This window comes from Nematolebias whitei, chromosome 14, assembly GCF_014905685.2.
Source record: "Nematolebias whitei isolate Nwh7 chromosome 14, NemWhi1, whole genome shotgun sequence".
NCBI lineage: Eukaryota > Metazoa > Chordata > Actinopteri > Cyprinodontiformes > Rivulidae > Nematolebias > Nematolebias whitei.
In genome coordinates, this window is record NC_056511.1 from 44,532,510 (window position 1) to 44,545,022 (window position 12,513).

The window sequence follows — 12,513 nt, forward strand, 5'->3', positions numbered from 1 at the left end:
TGTATATGATTCACTGTATATGATTCATTGTATATGATTCACTGTATATGACTCACTGTATATAACTCACTGTATATGATTCACTGTATATGATTCATTGTACAAGATTCACTGTAGATGACTCACTCACTGAATATGATTCACTGTATATGACTCACTCACTGTATACGACTCACTGTCGGTAGTTTTCCGGATTGAATTATTATTATTTAATCTTTGTTAGCATTCATTCAACCTTTATTTCTACAGGTAAATCCCAATGAGCCTCGAGGACTCATTTACAAGAGAGACCTGATTTAACAAAGAGTGATGACAACAATGGACAAATACGTTAGCATACGTTACCTTTGGGGATCATGAGGAAACCGGAAGATCGGCTGAGGGTCCGATGAACCACCGGAGCAGTTCTGCACAGCGCAGATAATGTTCTGCATGACGAACTGTTCAAGAACTAACCCGTGCTTTGTCGTGACGCTTTGCGAGGACTAAAGCTAGCTGTTAGCATTAGCTATTAAGCTAAACGTCACATGAAGCACTTCCGGCTAATCTCTTCAAAATAAGGAAAAAAATAACTAGCTATAAACGCACAGCAAATAACCACATTATTTTTAATACAAGTTCAATCATAAATAATAAACAGTAATAATAAAACTGATATTTATGATCAAATAAATCAATCAAAACTATACAAATTTTGTTCATATTTAATCATAATTTGTTTATGCTCTTAAATTGAAATAAGATTAATTTCCTGTTGTCTTTGCCCTCAGTTTGTTTTTGTCACGACACGCGCAAAGACGCGCGAGTTTTGCTCCACTCTCAGCAACCTTTAAATGAAGAGAAACGTTTTGCGGACGTTCTTCAAGTTGTGTTTTAAATACAAAACACGAACAGTAGCTGACTAATTTAAGCAGTAATTAAATGTTGAATTAGAATATCACGACCAATCCTACAAAAGCAGCTGCGCGACACATTTCTTCATTACGAAGCCATTTTTCCGAGGCGGTCCGAGCTGTGACGCACAGGGCGGGCTCGGTCCGGTATTTCAGGAATTCTGTTTGGGTTCAAACTTTCAAATGATGAGGACTAGAAACACTTGGGCGACGACAACAACCTTTTTCTACTCTCGTTTTTTTCTGTTTGTTTCTCGCGATACTTTGCGATCCCCAACTTTTTATTGGTTACCTCAAGTTCTCGCGATACTTGCTGACCAATCAGGACGCAGGAGCGCGAAGTCAAATCCAACCGTTTCCCCCAAAAAGGTCGACGACGTGTTTTCACAGCCACACCGTCAAGAGCCTCTTGTTGTTTCCTCTTCGTCTGAACGGATTAAACAAGGTGAGAGAACATGTTGGTAATTTTAATGAAGTACTGTAGTAATAGTAGAAGTTGTGTCAGTAATAGTAACAGCACGACGGTTTATATCCTACTAATTTAATGTTTGAGCAACAAGAAGCGGGTAAAGATAATTAATGGAGCAACACAGTAACGTTAGTTTGTCTTGACACATATCGCACACGATATTACATTCATGACAACATGTCGTATAGAATTTTATCACGTTTGACACGTGTAAACATGATTGTTTTTGTTGTTGTTGTTGTTTACCCTCCAGAAGACTTCAGTGCATCTTAGGGAACACTATGGAGAGCGTGGCAATTTCAGGCAGAAACCACACTAATAAAAGGGTGAGTTGTGAATTAAAAAAATAACGGCTGTCCAGCATCGTTTCACCCCGTTTTAATGTGCATTTTGATGGTTTTAGGGAAACAAAGAAAACACTCTGCCAACACATGGGACTAAGTCTCTCACCAAAGGAGGGAAAGCCTCTGTCGTCTCGCTCCAACCCAGAGGGGACCAAAAAGAGACCGCAACTAAAAAACATCTAACGGTGAGGTCTAAAGTAGTGGACTCGAAGCAAGTGTTGAGGGAAGCTCAGAAAAAGGTGCAGATCGGTGGGAATGCAGCTGCTGCAGATGTTCAGCGATCATCAAACGGCCAGGAACAAGCCTCAAAGCCACCGGCTGCTGCGTTGTCATCAAAATCTGCCCCTGGAATGTACAAAGGTCGGGTTGTTCAGTCCAAAATTGGGTCCATTTGGAAATCAAGCAGTGCTGTTGGCACCGCAGAGCCGAAACCGTTGGCACCCAGATCAGAGAGCCAAAGGGTTGGAGTTATGGCTAAAAACCACAGATCACTATCTGTTGCTGGACACAGCGTACACAGGCCTGCACCGATGAGGTCCAAATCAGTCTCTGATAAACCTGCTCAGGTGACCAAAGCTGGTGCCGGTAACAGTTGTCCAGCTGGACCTCCTACCAGAACCGTCTCAGCAACTGCAGCCTCTGCCAGACCAAAGACCACAACTGCAGCTCCTAATAAGTCCAGGAGGGAAGAAAACACAAAGGTGAATAAACCCGCGGCCTCGAGCACCCGCCGCCAGTACAGATTCACCGTGGAGACCGCAGAGGAGAAACGGTAAAAAGTTTTCTTGTGTAGCAACATGAACATTTGCTTGGTGGGGTTCTGAACATGTTTATTTCTCCTGCAGAGCAAAACTGGCAGAGTGGCTGGCCTCCAAGGGCAAGACTCTCAAAAGACCAGCCATGACGACCGCAGCGTTTTCAAACAAGCTTCCTGTGAAAGTCAAGGTTGAAGGTCAGCCCCATGTTGAGCCTCTGCTTGCTGCTGAAGCTGACCCCCGCCTGCAGCTAGATGTTGCTGCTTGTTCTGAAGTCCAAGAAGAAGCTTCAGCACACAGTCAAACCCCAGAGGTCATAAACACCACGCTGGACCTGCTCGAAAGCTCTGATGTAGATCTGTCTACCGACTCTCAAGAACCAGTGGATGATGTAAGCAAACGTTTCCCCCTCCTTGTAATAAATTAGATCCATTAGTTTACAAAGTAAATTAAATTCTTTGTTTGGATTTTAACAGATTGTCTTGAACCTTTGCGATGCCTTGGAGTCCCTGGTGACACCGTCCAGATGCAGTGATGGTGAGTACCAATGGCTGCTGGGTCATTTTCCATTCTCGTGGTTTCTACAGCCTTAAAGTGGGGATTTAGATTTTTACCATTTCCAGGTGTGTAAGTACGGAGGGGGGAAAATGCTGCAGTATGGAGAAACATTTGTTTTAAACTGTTCTGAAGTTAATTTTCTAGAAGGCAAAGCTTTAAATTAAATTAAAACCAAGAAATCAAACAAAGATGATCCTGAATTATATCAAAGTGTTTCACTCCAGTAGTTTTATAAACATGGTTTACAATTCTGAAATGTATGTACGCACCATGAAACGGTTGGCTATTAGACTTACTCTATTTTTCACCCTAAGTTGCTTTTTTTTTTTTTTTTTTTTTTGCATAATTTTCATGCCCTGCAACTTGTATGCCGAAGCGATACATTGACGTTTTCCCATATTTATAAACCATTTTTTGGCTGAGATGACCGTTTTCATTCATTCTGACTGAAACATTGAACACTAACATTTTCAGACACTAGATGGCACTCGAGTATGGCATGCCGTTGTGTTATGTAATAGGTAAAAGTGGCTATTAATGATACAATTGGCTTGCCGTAGCCTGCCGCCTTCGTCCAGCTCGCCTGGAGCAACCGTCAAATCCGCTTCAGTTCGCTGCGACGCCTGCAGATAATTTAACTATTGAAGTGCATTTATTAAGTAAAAGTTCAACTGAGACGCACCTTTACTATGAAGTCGAGCAAATAAATAATTGTTTTAGTGGCACACCGGCCCACATTTCCAGGTCGTCAGTGGTGACGCAAATACGTCCATTCATGTTGTGCTGCCAACGGATTTGATCGGTCCAGCGGTTTCTCACTGGCCTTGATGCTCATGTCCTTTAACAAGTGATGACGGTAAACGTTGGTTTATTGCAAGTGCTACAATATTGTGCAGACCTACTGGTGAGTTTACTGTCGAGCTTCTTGATGGTGCATGCATGGAAGCACCAAGTGTGTAGATGCATCAGAACTGTCCCAAACAGCTCGTCTTTCATAATCATACAACTTGTTTTTTGTTCATTTTAAAGTAAGAAATGTGTGGGAAGCTTTTAAAAACTCATCTGTTCATGTTGTTTGCAGAAGTCCAGGAGTGTGGTGGTGATGATGCAGAAGACAAACCAGAGGAGTGTGTGAAGGAGAAAAACGAAAGGATTAAGGCCGAGGAAGTAAAGACGGACGAGGAGAAGCAGGAAGTGGAGGAGGAAGTGGACGGTGGTGACGATGTGAAGACTCCAGAACTGAAAGAAGCGTCCGTCATTAAATACAGCGTGAAGACCACTCCATACTTACAGAGGTGGGGCTGCATACTCTTGATCACAGTACTGAACTTCATGTTTTTATTTCTTAATTCCTTCTCTACCTCGTCGTGTACTTAGTGTCAGGAAAACGATCGAGGACGAGGTCAACGTGAGCGCATCGAAGAAAAAGAGCAACATCAAAGACCTGCGGTTTCTGACCCCGGTGCGTCGTTCCTGTCGCATCCAGCGCCAGTCGTCCTGCCTGCCGCCGATGCTCGTCGATCACGACCCCTGCGTGTCGTCGCTGGCTGAACTGGTGCAGCTGGACGACGACGCAAACGCGTACATTTACAGGAAAAACCCCGCGCTCCTGCAGGAGCTGCCTGACCAGGACTGACGTCGGCTCTGCTCAAACATGAGGCCTTGAAGAGACTTGGGACAAGTATTTTTTACTAACATGAATGTACTGCACGTTTTCTTTAAGTTCCTGCGCTCAAGGTGAATATGTAAATGTTAGACCTATAACATGTTTCCCAATAACTTCACTTTAAGAGTTGTGAAGTTCTATTAATGCACCTTCTGCTTTTATTTTGTATCAAAGCCTCAATGACGATGACATGACACTCTAAAAATCTGTACACTGTTTGTTTTCATTAAACGTGCACTACCGTGTGCACATGCCTAATGTTTCTTGTGCAAAAACAGAACTACAACCACATTTAATCTCACCTTTATTGACCACATTATGTAAAAAGTGAACACTGCTCTCTTTTTGTACACCCACTGGTAAACGGTCCTGACATCAGAAGGTTCTGACGCAGCTCCTCTTTATCCCACAGGAAACGTTTCATGAAAACCCAAAAAGATTAGAAAAAAAACAAATCTCTTGAACGCAGTTTCTTCCCCGAAGTATAAAAAATCACTGTTTCCTCTTGTGCAGAGCAGAGGGGAAGGTGTTCAGTGCTGCACGCCGTCTCAAGGTTTATGTCCTCGAAAGACCTCGATTGTCCAGATCTTTGACCTAAACAGAACAAAAGACCCGAATGTACCATCAACACATCCAACACTTCCTGTGTGGGTTTTCTCCAGTTTCCTCCCACAGACTAAAAACATGCATGTTAGGCTGATTGGTGACTCTAAATTGTCTCTAGGTGCGAGTGAGTGAGTGGTTGTTTGTCTCTGTGTGTCCCTGTGATGGACTGGAGACCTGTCCAGTGTCCCCCGCCCCTCGCACAGTGATTGCTGGACATTACCGGCGACCCCCGTGACCCAAAATGGAAGAAGCGGGTAAAGATGATTGATGGATGGATGGACTTGTTCAGCCTGAGGAGCTGAAACAAACTCGGGTCCCACGTACACGACGTGTTTGAGTGAAACCGTTCTTGACACAACAGCCCTCGTTCTCTTTGAAACCGAAGGTTTCTGGAGATTTTCTCCACCGAGGTGTGAACAGGGTCTGAACAGACCGCTGGCCTGGAGAGGAGTGTGGACCAGAGTCCTGGCCTGATGGTGTTGATCTTTTGTGCTGGTGAAGAGAAGTCGTCCATCATTAAACGGGGGCGGAGCCTCCATGTCCAACTGTGCCCCTCTTGCAGTGATGTCAGTGCATCATTGAAGCAGCCATCATGGCACTAACGATCAGTCGTTGGGCTGATGGTCAACAAAAGAAGAACCATCCAGAGGACCTGACTCAACCTGGTGCATGCATCAGGACGTTAGTCCTGTTTCCTTTTAGATCTTAAAGATGGCTGCCACAGCTAAATGAGCTTAAAGTGGCTATAACTTGCAAATATTGAGCTTAAATTTAGGGTGGTAGTAGCCGAGAGTCGTCCTCAACGCACACCGATGTACCATGAGGGTGATTAAAGGGTGAACACTTGCTACAGTTTTATGTGCGCATTAAAAAAGGGACATTAGATTTTTAGTTTTTCTTGATTTTTACCCTTATGGAGCCAAATCATGCGACATATTTAAAACTTCAGAATGTGATTCATTAAAATCTGCAGCATCTTGTTTTGTTGCCAACAATTACAAGTTGTTTATTTACGTTTGAACACTGACGAGAAACAGAGCGAGAGCCACAGAATGAGAAGCTGCCGGTCTAAAGCAAAAAGAGAAAGTTCTCCCTCGGTCCAAGAGAAATAAAAAACACTAACGCTGAAAAAACAGGAGTCACTGAGGGGAGGAAAGTGTTGGAGCAGAGGAGACGAAGCTGTGGGATATTCTGAGAGTTCAGCGCTTAATGTTTTACAAAAAAACAGATGAGATGGTCACGATAAACCATCATTTACTGAAAATGTTTTTAAACTGTACATTTAATCCAATTTGTGCACACATTTAGCTCTTTAACTTTCAGACGGCGTCTCGTTCCTGTAACGAAGCTCTTCGACAGGTTTACCTTGTATATCCTGACCAGCCAGTGCTCCGTCGTGTACGCCTCCTCCAGCACATCCAGTTCAAAGTCTTTGTTCCCAATTTCAGCGTTCCTCACTCGGTCGTAACCAGGCGGCCTCTCTGCACAAAACATCCCCACGATTAGTTTCAAATGATTTGATGGGAACTTCAGCTCCAGCTGGAACCATTAAAACCAGTGAAAGCACGACGCACGTGTCGGCTCCTGTGAGCCTCTGCTCTTTGTTCCAACTTTACAAACTCACTTTAAACAATATCAGACGAGTCATTCAGAACTTTCTGGTAAAATATAGTTCGTCTAGTTTCTGTTTTTTCATCCTTTCAAAACAAAGAGCAGAAACAGACAACGGAACATTCTTCATGCTTTAATGTTTCTATACGGGAGTGGTGGTGCAGAGGTTACAGAAGGTGGGCCTGTGATCGGTTGCAGGTTCAACTCCTGGACTGACAGCCTGCGGAGCTGCTCTCAGATCAGCGAGTCCCAACACTGCACTGAAACAGCCCCACGCGTCAGTGAAGACCTCCCCGTGTCTCGTCTGATTCCCAGGTCAAAGTGACTCGGAGACAAATATCCGTGTACTTACTGCCCTCTGTGTAGACCTGGCCAAAGCGGTAGTAGCACATCTTGTACATGAGGCAGTTGAGCAGGACGGGGGAGCCCTCACGATCCACCCTAAACTCTCCGGTGGGAGTGTAGTAGTCGTGCTCCTTGATGTGTTTGCCCGTGTCGGTGCTTCCTCCAATGCGGACCATCCACAGGAACTTATTGATGTCTGTCGTGAACAGAGACGGGAGTTCACACACACGACTTTATACTGACGTGCATGTGCCGATGCTGCCTGGGGATGGGACATACCGTCTGAGGAATAGCCCGTCAGCCCTCCGAATATAACCAAAACATAACTGACATCTAGTTCCCTCATGATGTCGTAGGCCTTCTCTTCTGTAGACGCCATGGCCTGCAGGGGAAGCAGAGCTCAGTCAAGACTGCAGCACCTTCAAAGCACAACTAAGCTGTACACACTTCACCTGTCCAACCCTGGAGATGTGAGTGTTGTTCCATGTGTTGTTGTCCACTAAAATCGTCCGATTAGCCATTGCAGTTATTTGATAGCCATAATCCCACCACGACATGACTTTAGCATCCTGTGAACACAGTTTTAAATGTACAGATCTGACAGAGCAGCAGTCCAGCAGCTGTGAGGACGACTGACCTCCGGAGTGTTGTGGCGGAGCCAGTAGTACGCCTCTCTGAAGTCATCAAAGATGATGCGGCTGCCGTCACCGCCACGAGCCGACAGGACGATGGAGGGAGAGGAGTAGGCTTCACTGGTCACCCAGGTAGAGTGGAAGGTGTACGTGATGAGGAAGAAGGCCATAACCAAGATCATCCCACTGGCGACCTGGTGGGTAAACATCACACATGAACACGGTCCGTTCAACAGCAACCGTTGTGGTTGTAGCTCTTTTAAATACATTTAAATATCAGAGCCATCCACCTGAGACGACTGAGCGTCAAGGAATGATTTAAAACAAAGAATCTGCAGCTCTATTGTGATTCCTTTACCCTCGGTAACAGAGCCATCCAGATGTGCTGCTTCATGATGATGAATCATCCTGGAGCCATTTCATTACAACTTTTAAAATCAAACGTTTCATAATTATAAATCCTGTAAAACAATCAAAATGAAAAGAACTGCCAGCTAATCACAGATAAAACACGACTCCAATAAACAATGTCCTTTTTTTACATTCAAAAATTTAAATCCAGCAGATTTTAACTTTATAACACAGTGGATTAAAATCGAACAGTGTGATGTTTAAAGACACAAAGAGACAAAACACATTCAAAAAAATAAAACTTGAACCTCCAGAAAATACTTTCAATAACATCCGGTGCAGCTTCAAGCGTTGCATGTGCAGTAGTTCCTCACTTATCATGGGAGTTACGTTACAGACACCCCCGCGATACGTGAAAATCCACAAAGTAGGGACGTTATATTTATTATAGTATTTATATTTTAAACCCTTCCCACACTCTTGCAATGTTCTTAATGTTTGAAACTCTCTAAACGCTCTAAAAGAGCGAAAGAGAGCAGACACACTGATGCTACGGTTGCTGAGCCAACCCCGGGGGCGGTCTGGCCATCGGGAGCACCAGGACATTTCCCGGTGGCCTGGCCCGCTCAGTGATCACAGAGGGGCTGGACCAAAAGGCACAGTTCGGGTCACGTTTGATTATTTTACATAAACAATCTGTGCCGCTCACTCAGGTATCTGCTCACTGAAGCCCCCTGAGCAGTAGTGATGGAGAAAGACAGACCCCGCCCCCCATCCCCTCCTTTCTCTTTCTGAGGCTGTCTGTCACAGCAGAGCAGACACACAACAGGTTGTGCACCTGCCTGTTGTGTGTCTGCTCTGCTGTGACAGACAGCCTCAGAAGAGAAAGGAGGGGGCCCCTCTGTGATCACTGAGCGGGCCAGGCCACCGGGAAAAGTCCCGGTGCTCCCGATGGCCAGTCCGCCCCTCAGCACAATGCTCTGGTTGGTGACCGTCCATCTATCAGCCAATCATGTGTTGTGTAAAATCTTACATTAAAACCCACAAAAGAGTCTACGAAAGTATCGATGGACTACAGTACCTCGTTTTTGATGGGGTAGGTGGAGTCCTGCTGCTTCTTGCTCTTCTTGTCCGGCCGGCTGACATCCAGATTCTTCATGTACGTCGTTAGCACCTGAGACACGCCGATGCCTGACAGGATGCACATGACTGGAGCCAGTACCAGCATCAGACGCACCTGAGGTCATTTTTTTAGAAAAGAAAAGTGCATGAATCCATGTACGGATTTTTTTAAACATCTGCACCATCATCAGGGCTCTTTGAGTACTTGTAAGTACATACAATAAAGTTCTATTAACACTCAGTTTGACGACATATCCAGTGACATCTCGATGCTGCTGAAAGTCGCACAAATGTTCAAACAGCAGTTGAATGTTTCATAAACCAAGTGCTTCTTTCCACCGTGCTCACACTCCACCTCTGACGAAGCAGAGAAACCAGAGATCCAAAAACTCTTCTCTGGTAGAGAACTGCACCATCACCTGAGCAACCACCACATGGACCCAGTCAAAATATTAACACAGTCATACCATGACGGCTGAGAAGTACATGCTGGTAACTCCGTACATGATGATGAAGATCCTGGCGTCAGACAAGTTGTTGAAACAGTAGTAAAGACCAACTGTAGGGAGGAAGACATGAAATGACTCAACTGGAGAAAACTCTCTATCAGTCCTGTTTAACCATCTTGTGATGCTACTGACGTGCCTGGAAACATGAAAACCAGCAGCTGCAGGTCAAAATAGTAGGAGGACCAGGTAGTGGGCTGGTGCTCAGAGACGGAGGCGATGATGGGGATGTTGTTTTTGGCATAGGAGGGGTCCAGCAGGGAGTAGAAGCGACCAGTCCATGGAGAGATTTTACCTGAGGCAGACCCAGGACAAAATGACTCAATCAGAAAAGCAAAAATACAACAAGGAAAAGTTTCTAAAAATGTTCAGTATTCATCAGCCGCCATTTGTCTGTGTAACTGCACCCACCCGTCAACATGAGAACAGCGCCCACAGACAGCAGGATGAAGCCCACCAGAGAGATGACGCTCTTGAACAGGATCTCGAACTGCTGGGTGTTGAGTTTGCTGCGCAGGTAGTCCACAAAGGCGTGGATCTGACACAAGCCAAACACTCCAAAGGCTGCCATGTGCTCCGATGACTGCACTGGCTGGTGAGAGGAAGAAACACAGGAAGCTTAACCAGTGTCCCAGAACTCTTTCTGGTGACGCAACACTTTTTGTTTTTTACCTGGAAACCAACAAAAGAGATCTGCATGGACAGGATGGTGCCCAGGCAGTACACTGTGCAGTAAGCCACATATATACGGTGGGAGAAACGGCCTGTGAGCATCAGCACCAGCACATGGAGGGGTATAAGGTTGATCAGGAACACGTAGCCACCCCAGGAGGAAACCTGAACACACACGTCACGTTCACGTCTCAACTCTTGGGTTTGTTCAGAAAAACGAGCACATCCTCCACGTCCTTACCATGTAGAAGTATGCCAGGGCGCATATGGAGGACCAGTACACCGAGCCGGTTTTAACAGCTTTAATCCACATGTAATAGGTCAACAGCATGCAGAAGATGGCAATACCTGAGTTGGAGTTAAAAAAGTTATTTTTACAAGAATAAAACACCACAACAGACTAAAACTTCAATAAACTAAACAATCTATCCAAAACTCAGACTGTTAAACATTTAATATAAAAGTGACAACTATGATACCAAAATAAAGACGACACTTCTCCTTAATTTAAGGATGAAGTGTGAAGTCATTGCAGTCTTGGTACCTTCGTTATCATAGGAGCCAGCAACAGAGCGGGAGATATAACCAGGAACCACAGCGATCATTGCAGCTGCCAGGAGCCCAGCGCCTGCATCCTAAATGGGACGACACACCAGAGTGCAGGACTTCACCGTCAGCAGGGAAACACAATACTCCCGTTAAAAGTTGAACAGTTTTAGGCACCAGTTATTTTTTTGAGTTAGTAAATCAGAGGTTGTCGAGGTCAGACAACCTTCAAACAACGTATGCTGCCGTCTACTATTTAACAAACATCAAAGTAAAAAGCCACAATACTGCGCACTGGGCAACAGGCAGGGCTTAATTTGAGCAGGATCCTGCTGGAACAGGACTCGGGAACTCTTACTTGGACAGGGTGTGTTCCGGTAACTGTTTGCTTGGATCCGGTCACTCAGATCTCTGCCCCTCAAAGTCCAAGGTCATCGCACATTTTTATATATATAAAAAATAATAATAATAAAACCACCTCAAAAATATAATTAAACAGCACAACTAAATTGCAGATCAGTTTGACAGTTTAAGTGGGTCATTAATAAAATTTTGATTATTTATTAAAATACAACAAGATAAATGTTTGATGTGAATTATTCACATCATGTATCAAAACAACAGCGATCAAAATGTTGAAAAGACCGTCCGATTTACTTTCATTAAAAAATGGATGGGTTGTCCTTCGTTGGACAACTGAGAACTGAAGACGGTGGAAATCAAGACTGGAGCGAGCGAGCGGTGGTGGGGGGGCACATAACTGGGCAGGAGCCAACAGGAAGTGTCTATGGTGGTACAAGGTTTGGTAATTTGTTGTTTAGGGGCGTTTGTGTGTTTTCACAATGTCAACGAGAGAGAGAGAGATTCTAAACCCTCCCCACACTCCAGCAATATTCTAAACAATGTTTCTAAATGCTCTAAAGACACAGAACGTCATGATTTAAGCTCCCCGCCTCCGACTGCTCTCTGCCACCTGCCAGCGCTCTCGCTAGGCCACGCCCACTTCTTCGCTGCAGAGCGGATGTGACGCGCTGCAGGAGGGAGCTTCTCAGCTGTGGGCTGCACACAGGTGCCAAATCATTTTAAATTATTCATTTTACATTTTTTAAAAATCCATGCCGATCATGTGGCTCATCCACGAACCAGCCGTGTGTCACGTCCAGTCTTACTTTGAAAAACCGCGACATAGTGAGTCAGCGAACCAGGAAGTAACGAGGGACATGAGCAATGAAAGGCGCCCTCGCAGAGGATCTGCCATTTATTAAGGTGAACTTGAAGCAGTGAGTGACGGCAGCTAACGGCAGCTGACGGCAGCTGACGGCAGCTAACAGCAGCTGACGGCAGCTGACGGCAGCTGACTGCAGCTGACGGCAGCTAACAGCAGCTGACTGCAGCTGACGGCAGCTAACAGCAGCTGACGGCAGCTAACAGCAGCTG

General features: G+C 45.1%; 3 protein-coding genes across 3 annotated transcripts in view; 1 reads left to right on the top strand and 2 right to left on the bottom strand.

Moving 5' to 3' along the window:
- The window catches only part of LOC119420223 (52 kDa repressor of the inhibitor of the protein kinase), a 5,711-nt gene extending 5,277 nt beyond the window's left edge, over positions 1 to 434 (bottom strand). Inside the window, exon 1 of the mRNA XM_037687612.1 lies at positions 346 to 434. Coding sequence (XP_037543540.1) covers positions 346 to 434 — 89 coding nt within the window. The remainder of the gene's footprint in view (positions 1 to 345) is intronic.
- An 827-nt stretch (positions 435 to 1,261) lies between these two features.
- si:ch211-266i6.3 (cytoskeleton-associated protein 2) lies at positions 1,262 to 4,692 on the top strand. The gene is made up of 7 exons (XM_037688149.1): positions 1,262 to 1,338; positions 1,616 to 1,688; positions 1,766 to 2,478; positions 2,552 to 2,852; positions 2,938 to 3,019; positions 4,101 to 4,314; positions 4,397 to 4,692. Exons 2-7 carry the CDS (start codon positions 1,644 to 1,646, stop codon positions 4,653 to 4,655), a joined length of 1,614 nt encoding a protein of 537 aa, XP_037544077.1. The 5' UTR covers positions 1,262 to 1,338; positions 1,616 to 1,643; the 3' UTR covers positions 4,656 to 4,692.
- Positions 4,693 to 4,987: 295 nt separating this feature from the next.
- stt3a (STT3 oligosaccharyltransferase complex catalytic subunit A) overlaps positions 4,988 to 12,513 on the bottom strand; it is a 9,926-nt gene continuing 2,400 nt past the window's right edge. The window contains exons 6-18 of the mRNA XM_037688148.1: positions 11,075 to 11,165; positions 10,772 to 10,878; positions 10,531 to 10,695; positions 10,270 to 10,450; positions 9,998 to 10,153; positions 9,820 to 9,911; positions 9,312 to 9,467; positions 7,885 to 8,073; positions 7,700 to 7,816; positions 7,527 to 7,629; positions 7,255 to 7,443; positions 6,657 to 6,772; positions 4,988 to 5,279 (exon numbers count right to left, since the gene is read on the bottom strand). Of these exons, the coding sequence (XP_037544076.1) occupies positions 5,241 to 5,279; positions 6,657 to 6,772; positions 7,255 to 7,443; positions 7,527 to 7,629; positions 7,700 to 7,816; positions 7,885 to 8,073; positions 9,312 to 9,467; positions 9,820 to 9,911; positions 9,998 to 10,153; positions 10,270 to 10,450; positions 10,531 to 10,695; positions 10,772 to 10,878; positions 11,075 to 11,165 (1,701 nt within the window). The 3' untranslated portion in view covers positions 4,988 to 5,240. The remainder of the gene's footprint in view (positions 5,280 to 6,656; positions 6,773 to 7,254; positions 7,444 to 7,526; positions 7,630 to 7,699; positions 7,817 to 7,884; positions 8,074 to 9,311; positions 9,468 to 9,819; positions 9,912 to 9,997; positions 10,154 to 10,269; positions 10,451 to 10,530; positions 10,696 to 10,771; positions 10,879 to 11,074; positions 11,166 to 12,513) is intronic.

Coding starts and splice junctions, on each gene's coding strand:
- si:ch211-266i6.3 (XM_037688149.1), top strand. CDS start 1,644: ATGGAGAGCGTGGCAATTTCAGGCAGAAACCACACTAATAAAAGG. Junction 2,479..2,551: donor GAGACCGCAGAGGAGAAACG/GTAAAAAGTTTT, acceptor TTTCTCCTGCAG/AGCAAAACTGGCAGAGTGGC. Junction 2,853..2,937: donor CTCAAGAACCAGTGGATGAT/GTAAGCAAACGT, acceptor GGATTTTAACAG/ATTGTCTTGAACCTTTGCGA.